General features: G+C 32.6%; 1 protein-coding gene and 1 long non-coding RNA gene across 2 annotated transcripts; one reads left to right on the top strand and one right to left on the bottom strand.

The window, feature by feature from the left end:
* The first annotated feature begins 4,429 nt into the window (after positions 1-4,429).
* Positions 4,430-6,931, top strand: LOC133867047 (uncharacterized). Its single transcript, XR_009899981.1, has 2 exons — positions 4,430-5,341; positions 6,671-6,931. It is a non-coding gene; the product is annotated as an uncharacterized LOC133867047 (long non-coding RNA).
* Positions 6,932-13,450: 6,519 nt separating this feature from the next.
* On the bottom strand, positions 13,451-17,389 carry LOC133867392 (protein DETOXIFICATION 16-like). The gene is made up of 8 exons (XM_062304134.1): positions 17,039-17,389; positions 15,533-16,077; positions 15,246-15,332; positions 15,043-15,099; positions 14,504-14,742; positions 14,064-14,182; positions 13,868-13,954; positions 13,451-13,772 (listed from the first exon to the last, which is right to left on the bottom strand). The coding sequence occupies exons 1-8, from the start codon at positions 17,318-17,320 to the stop codon at positions 13,713-13,715; spliced, it is 1,476 nt and encodes a 491-aa protein (XP_062160118.1). The 5' UTR covers positions 17,321-17,389; the 3' UTR covers positions 13,451-13,712.
* Positions 17,390-17,595: the final 206 nt, after the last annotated feature.

The raw sequence follows: 17,595 nt of genomic DNA, 5'->3' as shown, positions 1-17,595 counted from the left end.
CATGTCCCTCTTGTATACCTCAAAAACTGAAGCAGCTTTTAAATTCACCATTGAATTTGTAATAGATCACTATTGATTTTTTTTATCAAATAATGATTTTAAAAGTCACATCAATTTTGGGGGATACAATAAGGATATGGCCGTTAGGTGGGCCTTACGTTTAGCATAACTAATGTTGTTGATGATGGAGCTGACTATCTTCATAATACTTGAAATGCATGCTAATGACCTTGCCCTTTTCTCTTCCACACCCACACCCACTCCACCACCAACCAGCCTTCATCCGTTCCAAATGTCTCTTCATAAGCCACTCTGAAAAAGCGTGAAGGCTAAGGGCTATGAAATAAAGTCTCACTAGCATTAAAAGAGGTCACATGATAACCTTCTAAGGCCACTCCAATAGACAAAGAAGTAGAGAACCAACTATTCTGTTGGATAAATGCCAAAAGGGTAAAAGCCTCTACACTAGCTCAACAGCCACGATAAGATCAAGCTTTTGTTAAGGTCATGACAACCATCAAGCAAGCCCATGAGTTATCATATGGGGAAAGAGTCTCATATTAATTGTGTGAAAATCTCTTGTAAAATCTTATGCTCCTGGCCAAAAACATTACTTGAACCATGAGTTATTTTACTAAAATATTTTCACATTTCAACAAGCAACAATTCATTATTTATTTTTTTTTATTTTTTTTTTAAAAAAGAACTCTTTTCGGATTGGAAATATTTTGTTTTCAACAATCTCAACCTATTTAATAGTTCTAACTTTTCAATGATTTAATCTCAATAAATATCTTCAATATTGACGTCTTATTAAGAGAATTTCTAAAGTGGGGAATATGATGTCTAGTAAATGTATGATAAAACTTATGTCGGTAATGATGGAGTTGGTTATCCTCATAATACTCTAAGTGAATGCTAATGACCGTGCCCCTCTCTCTTTCGCTCCCAGTCCACTAACAACCAGCCTTCATCCTTTCCAAATGTCTCTTCACAATTTTATTTATTCATTTGTTTGTTCTTTTATTAGTTCTCATTTATTATAGATGCGACATTTTTACAAGTAACTCCAATTTGAAACATTCGCCATTTATAATCCATTTGCATAAATGCATGGTATAATTACTCTATGTACTCCAATAATGCATACTTACCACATCTTTTAAACCAACAATTTCTTTTTTAAATTACTTTTTAACTCGAGTCTTTGATATAATATGTTGTGCATATTAGATTAATATGTTGTAAATATTTAATCATACTTGTTCTTTTATTTTTTATTTTTTAATCTCTATGAGCTTGGATGATTATGCCTCTTCACATATTCTTTTACGTAATTTTTCAAATATAGTTGACTATATAAAGAGTTACATATTCTATGCTTAAGAAACTCTTGTAAAACCTTATGATCCTAGCCAAAGACATTACTTGAACCAAGAGTTATTTTACTAGACTATTTTCATATTTTGAAAAATGCATGATTCTTAAAAAAAAAAAAAAAAAAAAAAAAAAAAAAAAAAAAAAAAAAAAAAAAAGAAGAAGAAGAAGAAGAAGAAGAAGAAGAAAGAAAAACTCTTTTTGAATATGACTCTTTTTTTTCAAGGATCTCAACCTATTTAATTGTTATAATGTTTTATAATCCATTTACATAAATGTATGGTATCATTACTCTATGCAGTCCAATAATGCATACTTACCACGTCTTTTAAACCAACAATTTATTTTTTAAAATACTTTTTAACTCGAGTCTTTGATCTAATATGTTGTAAATATTTGATCATACTTATTCCTTTATTTTTTATTTTTTTAATCTCTATGAGCTTGGATGATTATGCCTCTTCACATATTCTTTTACGTAATTTTTCAAATATAGTTGACTATATAAAGAGTTACATATTCTATGCTTAAAAAACTCTTGTAAAACCTTATGATCCTATCCAAAGACATTACTTGAACAAAGAGTTATTTTACTAGACTATTTTCATATTTCGAAAAGGCATAATTCTTTAAAAATAAAAAATAAAAAAATCTCTTTTTGAATATGACGTTTGTTTTTCAAGGATCTCAACCTATTTAATTGTTATAATGTTTTATAATCCATTTGCATAAATGCATGGTATTAGTACTCTATACAGTCCAATAATGCATACTTACAACATCTTTTAAACCAACAATTTATTTTTTAAAATACTTTTTAACTCGAGTCTTTGATCTAATATGTTGTAAATATTTGATCATACTTATTCCTTTATTTTTTATTTTTTTAATCTCTATGAGCTTGGATGATTATGCCTCTTCACATATTCTTTTACGTAATTTTTCAAATATAGTTGACTATATAAAGAGTTACATATTCTATGCTTAAAAAACTCTTGTAAAACCTTATGATCCTATCCAAAGACATTACTTGAACGAAGAGTTATTTTACTAGACTATTTTCATATTTCGAAAAGGCATAATTCTTTAAAAATAAAAAATAAAAAAATCTCTTTTTGAATATGACGTTTGTTTTTCAAGGATCTCAACCTATTTAATTATTATAATGTTTTATAATCCATTTGCATAAATGCATGGTATTAGTACTCTATGCAGTCCAATAATGCATACTTACAACATCTTTTAAACCAACAATTTATTTTTTAAAATACTTTTTAACTCGAGTCTTTGATCTAATATGTTGTAAATATTTGATCATACTTATTCCTTTATTTTTTATTTTTTTAATCTCTATGAGCTTGGATGATTATGCCTCTTCACATATTCTTTTACGTAATTTTTCAAATATAGTTGACTATATAAAGAGTTACATATTCTATGCTTAAAAAACTCTTGTAAAACCTTATGATCCTATCCAAAGACATTACTTGAACGAAGAGTTATTTTACTAGACTATTTTCATATTTCGAAAAGGCATAATTCTTTAAAAATAAAAAATAAAAAAATCTCTTTTTGAATATGACGTTTGTTTTTCAAGGATCTCAACCTATTTAATTATTATAATGTTTTATAATCCATTTGCATAAATGCATGGTATTAGTACTCTATGCAGTCCAATAATGCATACTTACAACATCTTTTAAACCAACAATTTATTTTTTAAAATACTTTTTAACTCGAGTCTTTGATCTAATATGTTGTAAATATTTGATCATACTTATTCCTTTATTTTTTATTTTTTTAATCTCTATGAGCTTGGATGATTATGCCTCTTCACATATTCTTTTACGTAATTTTTCAAATATAGTTGACTATATAAAGAGTTACATATTCTATGCTTAAAAAACTCTTGTAAAACCTTATGATCCTATCCAAAGACATTACTTGAACGAAGAGTTATTTTACTAGACTATTTTCATATTTCGAAAAGGCATAATTCTTTAAAAATAAAAAATAAAAAAAATCTCTTTTTGAATATGACGTTTGTTTTTCAAGGATCTCAACCTATTTAATTATTATAATGTTTTATAATCCATTTGCATAAATGCATGGTATTAGTACTCTATGCAGTCCAATAATGCATACTTACAACATCTTTTAAACCAACAATTTATTTTTTAAAATACTTTTTAACTCGAGTCTTTGATCTAATATGTTGTAAATATTTGATCATACTTATTCCTTTATTTTTTATTTTTTTAATCTCTATAAGCTTGGATGATTATGCCTCTTCACATATTCTTTTACGTAATTTTCAAATATAGTTGACTATATAAAGAGTTACATATTCTATGCTTAAAAAACTCTTGTAAAACCTTATGATCGTAGCCAAAGACAATACTTGAACCAAGAGTTATTTTACTAGAATAATTTCATATTTTGAAAAGGGATAATTCTTTTATACAAAAAAAAAAGGGAAAAAGAAAAAGAAAAGAAAATCTTTTTGAATACGACGTTTGTTTTTAAAAGATCTCAACCTATTTAATTCTTGTAATGTTTCATAATCCATTTGCATAAATGCATGGCATCATTACTCTATGTAGTCCAATAATGCATACTTACCACGTCTTTTAAACCAATAATTTCGTTTTTAAATTACTTTTTAACTCGAGTCTTTGATCTAATATGTTGTGCAAATTGGATTAATATGTTGTAAATATTTGATCATACTTTTTCTTTTATTTTTTATTTTTTAATCTCTATGAGCTTGGATGATTATGGCTCTTCACATATTCGTTTACATAATTTTTCAAATGTAGTTGACTATATAAAGAGTTACATATTCTATACTTAAGAAACTCTTGTAAAACCTTATGATCCTAGCCAAAGACATTACTTGAACCAAGAGTTAATTTACTTGAATATTTTCATATTTCGGAAAGGCATAATTCTTTTTGTTAAATTTTTTTTTTTAAAAAAAAAAAAAAAAAAAAAAAAAAAAAAAAAGGAAAAGAAAAAAAGAACTACTCTTTTTGAATATAACGTTCGTTTTTCAAGGATCTCAACCTATTTAATTGTTATAATGTTTTATAATCCATTTGCATAAATGCATGGTATTAGCACTCAATGCAAACCAATAATGCATAGTTACGTCTTTTCATCCAACGATTTCTTTTAAAATACTTTTTAACTCGAGTCTTTGATCTAATATGTTGTGCATATTGGATTAATATGTTGTAAATATTGGATCGTACTTGTTCTTTTATTTTTTATTTGTTAATTTCTATGAGCTTGGATGATTATACCTCTTTACATTCTCTTTTACGTAAATTTTCAAATATAGTTGACTATATAGAAAGTTACATATTCTATGTGTAAAAAACTCTTGTAAAACCTTATGATCCTAGCCAAAAGACATTACTTAAACCAAGATCGAGTTATTTTACTATAATATTTTCATATTTCGAAAAGGCATAATTCTTAAGAGAATTTATAAGGTGAGAGAAATATGATGTGTAGTGAAAGTATGATAAAACTTATATTCATGATGATGAAGTTGATTGTCCTCATGATACTCAAAGTGCATGCTAATGTCTCTAGCCCTCTCTCTTCCGCTCTGACTCCACTACCAACTAGCCTTCATCCCTTCGAACTTGATAATGAGATGAAGACTGATATCTTTATTTGCATTGAAAGCACACTTGGAAAATGTGAAGAAAAACCCCGTATGAATACGTGTATTGGTTATTATCTTTTTGACTGCCTTTTTTCGAACCCAGTGCACTATAAAGATGCTCACAGCAAACTTGCAATTATTAAGTCAAAGTGCCGAAATTTTTGTATTAAGAAATCAAAATTTCATGGCCTTTATGTCATACCATGTTTAGTAGACTGCTATGAAGAGTTTTTTAAGAAGGATTAAATGTTTGTATAGAGAATCATTGAGCCTTGAGTTTGGTAAAAGGTACGTAACTACTTCTCTAGCCCTTTTTGTATGGATAAAAATGCAGACATTTATGAAGAAGATATAAACTTATGTGAATAAATTCTCTCATATGTTGTAAAAGAACACTAAATTTTTTTATACCGTCTCATGATAGCAATAGAAGAGTCATTATTATTTCTTTTTCTTTTTCTTTTCTTTATAAAATTATCTTTATGCTTCGTTTGTTTTAACGTAAAATGATTTCCGTCGTAAAATATTTTTGACGAAATCATTTTTCAGGAAAAATGATTTTTTCGAAAATATTTTTTGGCGTTTGGCTTGCACGAAAAAATCTCCAACGGCGAAAAACAAAATATAGTAACCGTTGCTGGATTCCGGCAACGTCTGTCGCCGTCACCGAATTCTGGCAAGCCAGATTCTGGCCAAATTCGCCGAAATCTGGCCTCATACGGCCGGACTCCAACTGTATGGCCGGAATTTGGCTAGATCCGGGCGAAATCTGGCCAATTTGGCCAGATTCCAAAAATTTCTAGATTTCGGCACCGACCAGTTGCCGGATTCTGGCGATGGTCGATTGTTTGAGCGTGAATGTCGACTACGTCATTTAGAAGAAAGTTGACTGCGTTTGCTGTCTGGAGAAAATGATTTACGCTTTTAAAATGCGTAAATCATTTTCCGAAATTATCTAAGCATTTTTTGTTAAAGGGAAATCATTTTTTGATTGACTATTATTTTCGCCTCTACCGAACACCAGAAAATGTTGAAATCATTTTCTAGAAACCATTTTACACTGAAAGAAACAGAGCATTAATCTCCTAAACTGACACAATTTTTCAGAAAGAGACCAAATTATCATTTGTGACATTTAGTTCATTCAAAATACCATTTCATTGCATTTACATACACAGATTTTTGTTTTAAAATGGATGAAAAGTTGCATACGTTATTCACATGGGAGTATTTTTTACTTAAAATATGTAAATTATTCCTCTATCACCTTTTTTCTTCTTCTTTTTTGTTTTATTTTAAGGCAAGGATGATTTGAGTATTTCAAGTTAAATCTTTGCACGTGACAATCTCGGGCTAAACTTTCCGCCCATTTAATGCCAAAATCTAAAAGAGGGTGTAAATAGAAACAATTGGTAGTTTTGAAGGGGTAAAATGCTAAAAAAAAATGGTAGTTTTGAGGTGCCTTCGCAAAAGAGATATTAGTTTAAAAAGGCCAACTATAATATTTTCCTTTTATTTTTATCCACCAACACATTACAACTTGTTGCCCATTTCCCTTATCATCTAATTTATGTAAATCAAGCTTCTCATTTATTGAATTTGTATTGGTGGTTTCAGGGTCACTAAGATGGCATTGGAGGTTTGTGACTGGGATCTTGAATAGTTGCAATATATGGATAAGAACTCCTAGTTTTATTGTTATTTTTTATTTTTATTTTTTTTTTTTATGTCTCGCTTTAGTTATAAAATATATATATAGAGAGATACTTTTACTTGATTTTGTGTTTGAATTATGGTTGTTGACATGATCAACCCCAATGATTGTGTTGTTTTGGAATTGTTTGTGTTATTCGACTATGTGAGGCTTGATTGGGAATATGTTGAATTTTTTGTTATGGGCGCTTAAATTTTGAGATTCAGTAATTTGGATATTGAGGCACATGGTCATCATTCCGTAATATATATGTCCCCATTATTGAAAAAATAAATTTAGCAAATGATACAAACATCACATATTCCTTAACTTTTCTATGCAAAAAAAGAATTAAATTTTTCAAAAAGAGTTTTCAATTTTTTTTTTTTTTTAGAAATAGTTTTTGGAAAACTTCTAAATTATAAAGAAAATACTTTGATAACCCCAGTAAAAGGTGCTTTTAAAAAAGCAATTAAAAGTATTTTCAAACATAAAAAAAAAATAAAAAATAAAAAAAAGAGAAGGAAATTCAAAGAATCTGCTGAAGGTTGGGCTTCATGAGTAGCACCTGCACCCTTTCATCGGAGGGGTCTCATGCCCCAAACTCCCCAACACGAAAACCAAGGCGAGACCCTTCTAACCCCCTTTGTGAATAAGTCAAACCTCACCAGCTCATGCCCCAAACTCCCCAACACGAAAACCAAGGCGAGACCCTTCTAACCCCCTTTGTGAATAAGTCAAACCTCACCAGAAGATGTGTTGTGTTTCTATTGTTTTCTCATTAAGCTGTGCTAATTTTACCCATAATTTTTTTTAAAAAAAAACATGATCCCTTATTATCAACCTTAGCCAAAACATTGAAATAGTAGCTAGTTTACATATTCAAAGGTTAAAACAAGACATGATCATTTGTGCACACATTTAGAGGTTCTATGGTAGTTCCAAGTACAATGCAAGCAGTATCTAAGATAAGGTTTTACAAGTAAGGAAACAGTAATACATAATAAATCCTAGCTTCACTATAAAGTTTTGTCAAGTTCGAGGTCAATAGACTCCATAGGCTAATCATAGAGATCAAGAAAGTCAACATCATCTCCTGTCTTAACAATGCAGTCATGCAGAAGAGAGAGTTGTCGGGGTTTATGCCCTAAAGTCCAATTTCTTCTATATGACATTTTCGTTTATTAAACAAAGTTGTTTATTTGTTGAAGTATTTCAAGAACATTGGGCATATTATTGTTTACATCTTTGGATCAATTGATTATTATTTATCATATAGATGTAAGTCCTTAAGTTATATTGAATATGGTTTAAGGTGTGTTAATGAGATTAACACACATAAGATCTTAAACCAAAAACGTTGTAACTTATAAACTATTGTTCGTAGTTAGTAATGGAATTGGGCATTCCATTTTATAAGACTGTAACATATTAATCATGATGATCTATCTTGTTCATGTGAAGTGGAGACTTCCGATTGATATGTTGGTGCGGTTACAATACACTAAACGAATCACATGAGTTGTTATTCTATCATAATATTTATCGATATGAATAGCTTGAACTCACGACTACTTTATCATTGGATCTCAATTCTGAGAGGAATGTGAGCTTAAATGTGAAGTGTAGGTCATTTTGATACATTTAAGAGTGATATCTTTCATGGTCAATATCTCGGTATGTTGGGTGATCACATGTAGCATTTTGGGAACACTACTCCTCAAAGTGGAATCCATGATCCTTTGGTTTAATCAAAGCGACATGAAATATTTCATTGAGATAGATTTAATGGAAATGATTATTCTTAATCTGAGGTTAGATTGTTTTAGTAAGAGTTACTAAAACTATATGTACAAAGGGAAATAGATATCACAAGAACAAAAATAATCATAGGATTAAATTGTGAAAAATATAAATTGACTCCTAATTTAAGTGTGTGTGTGATCAACAATTCACCAAAATATAAATGCGGAAAAGTAAATGAGACGGATATTTTGTTGACAAAATAGAAACTCTTATCCAAGAGAAAAACAACTTCAAGGTAGCCAAACCCGGAAAATCCGTTAACAAAAGAAATAGTAGTTACAAAGTAGTTGCACTCACATACCCTTGATGCAGTAGTTGTACTTTGAACTCTAACATGTACCTATACGTGAGCGCCTCCCAACCAGACCTCCTGTCTGAAGAGTTTTTCAATGGACTCCTTTAGCTTAAGGCTTCTCCCTAAACTAGACTTCAATGGTTGATCAAATCACACAAATTACTTTAAGAGAACTAGCAAATATTACAATCTCTGCCGAAACACCCTCTCTTATCACATTGGAATTCAATACTAAATTCTTACAAAACAATAGAAAGTTATGATTAAAACACTGAGACGTGTGTAGAATCCAAATTTAAATCCAATCCGATTTTGACTCTTATTGGAGAAATTTCGATTTAATCATTCCCTTGATTTGATTAAACTTAACATCATATAGGTCTTCTATTATGATTGGTTAAGCTTAAACATATATTCTACGTCTTCTCAAAGTGTGCTTTAAGCCTAAAATCAATGGATTAATTGCATGTTTATTTAAAACTTGAAAACAATAAAACAACACAAAATCAAACAAATAACAATGCTAAGAAATTAACATATGAAAGTTAAGGAACTTGAATGTGCAACATTCAACGCTTATCAATGAGATCTGCGCATTGATTGTCTTGGCATCTTTGCCAAACAGTTGGGAGGCCATGACAATGGCTAGGCAGTTCTGAAGGGGGGGAAAAAAAACTCAAGTATGAGGATATTCGAGATTTGATTCTAAGTGAAGAGGTGCGCAAAAGGGATTCTGGAGAAATCTCATGTTCTAGTGCTGTCCTAAACCTCGAGACAAGGGGTAGAGAATATGGTAGAATCTTTGGTCGAGACAGGTCAAGATCCAGAAAAGGTATAAGCGAATCCAGATCTAGTAACCAACTAGAATGCTGGAATTGTGGCAAGGCTGGCCACTTAAAGAAGAATTGGAAGGAACCAATGAAGAAGACTTAGAACGACTCTGCAAACATGGTGACATAAGAAGTGTATGGGGCCCTAGTTCTCTCTATCGACAGTCTTCTTGATTCTTGGGTCTTGGACTCAAGAGCTTCTTTCTATATTATCGCAATTTGTGAGGTTCTTGAAAACTATGTTGTTGGACATTTCGGGAAGGTGTACTTGGCTGACGGCTCGGCGTTGGATTTTGTAGGCATGGGTGATGTTTGCATTAAAGTCCACAATGACTCAATGTGGAAAATGTAGAAAGTCAGACATGTTCCAAAACTGAAGGAGAGTCTGATTTCAGTGGGGGCAGCTGGATGAAGAATGGCATGCTATTAGCTTTCACGGTGGTAAGTGAAAAGTTAGCGCGTGAGCCAGGATTTTGGCTTGTGAATACAAGACAGGTACTCTCCATATGACTACAGTTAATGAGGCCTTTGGTTTTTTTATCTATCACTTTTAAAAAGTTTCCTACATCAAACTCTCTAAATATTTCTCTATTTTAAATAGATATTTTTTTTATTGGTTTTGAGAGCAGCCACTTTAACTATTTTAAAACTATCATGAACATCAAAATTGCACCAAAACAATATACTCAATAAAAGGAAAAATCAACCAAAATTGAACAACATAAACTCCCTTAATCAACCACCATCCATTCGGCCATCCAAGGGGAAGAAAACTCCCTCATTTTTCCACCCTCGACCAACCAAAACACCTAACCGTTTTCAGCTTCAAAGAATCCCACCACGATCGGCTACCCACAAAACTAAGAACTCCAATTCCCAGCCACTACAAATATCAACACAATACCACAAAAATCCCAAAATTACGCAATCAAACACCACCCAATCGGCCATCAACAGGGAACTCAAGTTCTCACCAGAATCGGCCAAAACAAGGCAAATCCTCAAGCCTTAAACAAAACCCCAATATACTAAGAATCATCCAACAAAACATCACAAATAGAAATCCAACCCACAACTCAACAACCAATTGAAACCCACAATTTCAAACCCTAAATTAATTGAAAACAAAGAGTGAAACTCACGTTTGGGAAGGCAAATCCGAAGGTAGAGCCTCAACGGCTACGCCTCTCTCTCTTTTGTTGCACGTTGGCCGGAGTAGTGACGTGGTGGTGCAGGCCTCAACTACCAAATACCCAACACTCTCTTGGTGTCTCATTCTTTCTTTCTCTCAGTGCCCTCTCAGAAGAAAAATACAAAAGAAATCGCACAAATCTTACATTGATAGTGATGAAGAAGGCGCCAGAGAGTGATGAACCAAGATGCAGAAACTGGAAGGCGCGAAGGGAAAGTGAAGAACCTAGAAGTGAAATAAAATGATATTTTAGTGAATAGTGTGAGCAAATGAGAGTTAAATTTGGAGAGAGTTTCTAACATGAGTTAGCTTGGGAAAATAATGGAGAGCTCAATGCATGGGGTTTTTGAGAACTTTCTCTAATATTTGGTGAAATGTTTAAAATGGAGAGTTTGATACAGATGTTCTAAATGAAAGTCTAAATGAAAGTCGAGAGGTTATTGGTTTCAAGGTGAAAAGTTGCTAGATGCTTCAATGATGGCACAATATTAATGCTATTAACATGCACCTGGAGACTTGCATAGCATTGTGTCAGAATTTCTTTCATTATTTGGGTCAATAAAATTACTTATGTGGTTCTTCGTTGGGTGATCGAAATCAACGATTCACTATTACGTGGTTCTTCGTTGGGTGGCGTTTCAGGGGATTAGGGTGATATCAGAAATGGTGAAGGCAATGATGAAGAACTCAGATTTTTACTCTTCTTTTTTCCTTTTTTTTTTTTAATTTACATTGCTGATGTGGAGAGAGGGAGCTAACGGGCACATATCACTATTTAATTAGTGCTAACATGTCAGATTAACAGATTTCGTTAATTTTTCCGACCAGTAGGGATCAATGTATTTTTTTAACTTATCCTTAAAAAGTCACTTTTTAAAATTCAGGAAATTATTTGTCTAAACTTCAAAGGCTCAAACTTCTGCATTTATCCTTTTTCCGGTCTATCTTATGGAGTGATTAATCACGTTTTTTTCTAGTGTCTCACGGCCGTCTCAATCAACTCCCGTCGTTTTAGAGCCATTTTGACGTCGTTTTGGAGTTTTGAATATATGAATATGCATGGCATTGGCTTCAAAAAGAGATGTTGTGCGTAAAGCAACGAGCAAGAGGAAGACAAACAGTTAATCACCAGAAAGAGTAAAGCAAAGGAACATGAAAAAAATTTCCTTTTAAAAGCGTCCTCAAAAGCTTAAAAATCCGAACTTCTTCAAAATTGGATTATGATCTTTTCAAATTATTTGTCCGAATTTGAGAGAATTCGAATAAGTGAATGTGAGAGATCACTTATGGGACTCACCTGACCGGATAAGTGATTGACCAAAATCTCTCAAATTTAGATAAATAATTCGAGAGGATCTTGGATCCTTCAAAATTTGAACTGACCAACAACTCAAATGCGTATGTAAAATATCAAGTAATTAACTTTATGGGTAAAGTCAACATACCCCCTTCAAACTACCACCCAATTGACAATGTCCCTCCAAAACTTTCAATTTGAATAATGTCTCCCCAAAACTACAAAAAATTGTCAATGTTCCCCCGATGACAAAAATACTCTTCATAAAATATAAAGAAAAATAATAATAATAATAATTAAAAAAAATTAACTAAAACTTTAAAAAATTAAAAAGAAATACATAAAAACCAAGGGTAGCCAAATTTTAAAATTAAAAGTTTTCCTTTTTTTTTTAAATTAAAATTTTGTTTTTTTAAGAAATTAGAAATTTAATTTTTTTTAAATAAAAAATTTTCGTTTTTTTAAATAAATTAAAAATTAATTAATTATTTTTTGAATTTATAGGGATATTTTTGTTTTATTGAAAAAATTGTGAGGACATTTTTGCCTTTTTGCCGGTCTTAAGAGGTACATCGACAATGTTTTGATAGTTTTGAGGGAACATTGTCTCAATTAAAAGTTTGGAAGAGGCATTGTCAATTAGGTTGTAATTTGAGAGGGGGGGGTATATGGACTTTTCCGTATGTTTATTCTATGTTTAGGACCATTAGGTTATGTTAAGTTTTTTTTCACTATCATCTCAAAGTCATACCTTACTACATTTATTTTTTTTCTTTTCTTTGGATAATCATGAGACAATTATCATTTATGGCTTATAATCATGAATTGGGTAACAAGTGAAATCTTAATTTATTTAAGCTTGCATATAATAACAACTACATTACTTATTCTTGCATATAGATTTAGATAGTAATTCAAAGCACCTATTACCTCATATGCAGATAACGGATAAGAACCGCATTTAATATCCGCACGAATGCAAATACGAATATTGCTAATAATCGCATTCTTAACCGCATTTTCACCCCTAAACTAGATGCATTATTTATTAACAACTGAGACGCCACCGGCTATTTTTTCACCTTCCCAACTTTCATGGACTTTTCTTTTTTACTTTCTAAAAACAGGGTTCACAACATCAGAACTTGGAGAACTAACTGCAGCAAGTTTTCTGAATTTGACTTAAGTGCTGTAAAAATATTACAGCATATGTTCTGTAATTTTTTTTGATGGTCCAGATTTAATTTCACTCTCTGATAATAATTTGGAATTAAATCTAGCCCGTTAAAAAAACTACAGTAGTTTTATTACAACACTTAAGCCAAATCATCAAGTTTTTTTCATAGAGCCACTAGCTAGCCAAGTGCATCATTAGATCTCAACATCTGCCAATGATCATTATGAAGATCATATAACTTTGATTTCGTAGTTAAGCATATCAAGTAAGTTTTATCACTAAGTATGAAGATCCCAAAATTTTCCAAGGTATATTCGTCTACTGCCAAATAAATTTTCTCCGTTGTAGGCACATTTCAGCTTCAAGCCTTCAAGAGATTATTTCCACAGGAATTACCGAGTCGTAGACTCTCTCTGTAGCCTTCTGTGCCTAAGTGAGAACGAGAATATCACATATAGTGAGAAAAATGAACAAAATATAAAAGAGAAAAAGAAGAAGCAGAAGAGGGAGAGCTAGAATTATACTTGTTGCTGCCAGTTTGTGCGTATGGTAACAGTGAGAAGTGATAACACTTGGACTACGAGTGCACATATGATCCCCAGCCAGAGCCCCTATATATCCACAGTATTTGAACAGATAAGATTACATTAAATCACTTGCAATTAAAGCAAATGTGAAAAAGGGCTTAAGGTTATGAAAGAAGAGAATGAAAACTTCTACCTTTCCTCCAATCTTGAAGACAAAAGCTAATAAAACAGCAGCTGGAATCCCAACCAAGTAGTAGGAACCGAGATTGATATACGCACCAATCTTCTGCCAACCGCATCCTCTAGCAGTGCCTAAATGTAGATAAATAGATTGTAAATTTCAAATTAATCTACTAAAATTTCAATATATAATGTTCACAAAACATCTTTCAAAAGGATGCACAGTCCCTTAAAGCTTCAGGAAAGCACACCAATCATTGTAATTGTTGCTGCTTGCAGCCAATTTAGATCCCTGCTTCACTGCTAAAAAACTTAATCATAAATTTAGGAACCCTACCGAGGTGATTGTTTTCATGTTTTCCCATGGACAAAGAGGCTTGAAGATTTTTTTTGCTTTTTAATCAGGTAATGATGTTAATTTGGATTCACTAAAGCATGAAAAATTAGAAAAACCTGAAAGAACACACTGGAGGCCGTCTAAAAAGTTGGATACTGCAAGAATTGGCATCATGATTGCTACATATCTGATCACTTCTACTTCATCGCTATAAGCATAACCCCAAACGTTGCGTATCAATATCAGGACTGATCCAACCAATATACCCTCAGTGATTGCCATCACAAAGACGACGCCTACTGCTAAACGTGCAGTTTCAGGATCCGCAGCTCCTAATTCATTTGAGACCCGAGTACTGTAAACAAGAAAAAGGGCGCATATTAAAAGATATGAAGATATGGCATAGAAGAAGAAAGTGGGGGGGGGTGGAACACATTCCAAACCTCCATATGTGTATCAAATTCCTTTTTCAGCAAAATCAAAATGAAGATTTTGGAAGCTCAAAGGTTAGTATATGTCACGTTAATCGAAATTTTTGGGATGGCACCAACTAAATTGCTTAAAATTAAAAAAATAAAAATAAAATGCTTAAACTGCCATAAGATTTATGAACTTGATATCAGAAATAGACATTTATATCAATTCAGCAACTCACCTTACAGCACAACTGAGTCCAAACGGGATCATCCAAACTGTTGCAGCTGTATTGAGACTGTCAAACATAAAAATGAGGAAGTGTAAACATAATATGTAGGGTGAGTTAAAATAGAATAATGAAGAAGAGTAAGAAGGAACTCACAATCATCAAACAGATTTAGTATATCCATTGTACAAAGATCATTAAAGTTAAGAACTAACCTAATAGAAAGCACGGAAGTTTCTAGCTCTGGATTAGGAAGAAGACCAGATAGGAGAACCATCAATTCAAATGACCACATTTCCAAGCTGTTCAAATCATGGTAAAAGATCACAGCTAACAGCATTAGGATCTTTAAAGCTGAAAATTTGTATTTACATACCTCAGCATAGTTATTGAGAAAAGAATAATAGCATTTTTCTTATACATTCTCATGTAACAAAGACAGTGAGGAAGATAGAAGAAAATGCGAAATTATTTGTTTGTGATGTTAAGAAATAGAAATTACCAAACCATAACAGCTGAAGGAATAGCAAGTCTCACAAAAGTGAGCATATTGTGGAGGGCCTCCTTTGAGAAACCTGTCCAGGTTTTTACACATGAAGAAGAGAACTTGATATAAAATACCAACAGTAATACATTGATCCAATAGGAGATGGAATTCGCCAAGGCAGCTCCTCTAGGTCCAAGTCCAGATTTAAATACCAGAACCCAACATATAAGTATGTGCAGTAAAGCTGTGACTGCAGAGCTTAGCATCATTGGAAAGACAATGTTTTGGGTTTGTAAGAATTTATTAAGGCACTGCAGAAGACCATAGGCAAAAAGACTCGGGATCATGAAACGCGCATATTGTCCGGCTTCAGTTGCTATATCATGTTCTTGGCCAAAGAGGATTAGAAGGGATCTTGTGTTTGCCCATATGATCGCAAGGGGAATGCTTACAAGAAAAAGAACAAGCATGGCTCTCTGCATGTGTATTCCCATCACATGATACTGCTTTGCTCCATATGACTGGCCACATAATGTATCCAACGCACTTGCCATTCCCATCTGTTCAAGTAAATAATCACAAATAGTATAAGAAACTTAGAGAAAGTAACATGCAAAGAGTTCTGTTGAACATAACACATTTTTCTACAACAAAAGAAGAAATCATGAACCATAATTATGTTTTGTTGTTGTTTGGAACAGCATCGACCATGAGTTGAGAATTTGCAATGCTTTTAGTATAAAATTAGAGCCATTAATTTACTTCCTTTGCCTATCAGCAGACAAAAGAATCATTCACACAGGAATAATAACTGAAGCTTTAGACCAGGAATCCATAGCCTGGGTATTCACTTAATCCAATGTGGTTCATGGGATTAATTTGTGTATAAGAGTGGTTAGTTGCAAGGCCTGTGACTGTTCAAGGCACTCAGAATTTTAGTGTTATGGTATCTGAGGCAAAAGTATCAGTTTCTTGCAAGGATTCTTTTTTGTCTGCAAATATTCGGTTGCATTTAAGTGCATCAACTTGGAATAGTAGACCCCAATTCCAATTTCATAGCTGGGTTGTCGAATATACCAATGGAATTAGAAGTAAATTTACATGCCACTGAAGGAGATTCAAAAAGAAAAAAGAACAAAAAAAAAAAAAAAAATCCGAGAAAATCCTTTTCTGCTTTTGAGGGGATTGAGGAAAAAAGAGATGGATAAAACTCATAAAAATTCAGAAATATCTCTCCCAAAATCTACAACAGTACTTAGGAACGTGTTCGTGTTTTCATTTTATACAATCATCTCTTGAAAACATGTAAAAAAGCCATTTTTTTCACTTTCTGGCCCTGTTTTACATTCGCTTTCCACTGCATCCCTTTTCATCTTCAACCAACAAAACACGTTTTATCCTTCTTCTCACTTTCAGCAAGAACAGAAACAAGAAAAGCAATACGTTTTCCTTAACCAGTCGCATCCAACCAAGAACCATTAAAAACAAATTCTGAGAAAAACTGAAGAGAACCCAACTCACCAACAAGCTGAAACCGGTGACCGTTGCGAAAGAAGTGGCCATGGAAGCACCAGACAGAGCCAACTCACCAAGATGACCCACAAACATTATAGAGATCACCTGCAAACAATATTGTAACAGACTCACAGCTATCAGAGGCCCTGCCAGCCATAGCTGCTTTCTTACTTCCTCAAAAACTCCCTTTCCACTGCTTCCCTCCCTCTCCCTGCTCACTCCATCTTCTCCAGAGATTAGGATCAATGGCGATCTCAGAGATGACTTTTCTTCTTCTTCTCCCTCCATTTCCTCGGTTTCCACACACAGAGAGCGACTGAGCGAGAGAGACGGAGACGACGTGTTAATATTTGGAGGGTCCTATTCCTATCATATTGCGGTTGAATGTTTTTTTCTAAGGACTAAAGTGACCTTATCGTTTCATTTTCATTGCCTCGGGTGATAGCAGGGTACGTTGGTCATTTAAGAGAGTTTTTCATTCTGCAATGAATATAATTTTAGATTATAGTAATTGACATGAGAACAAAATACAAATACGTGTGGCGGCTTCATATATATGGCCT

Source organism: Alnus glutinosa, chromosome 4 (genome assembly GCF_958979055.1).
Source record: "Alnus glutinosa chromosome 4, dhAlnGlut1.1, whole genome shotgun sequence".
NCBI classification, from domain to species: domain Eukaryota; kingdom Viridiplantae; phylum Streptophyta; class Magnoliopsida; order Fagales; family Betulaceae; genus Alnus; species Alnus glutinosa.
The sequence above is the reverse complement of the archived record's forward strand: the minus strand, read 5'-3'. Positions and strand labels throughout refer to the sequence as shown.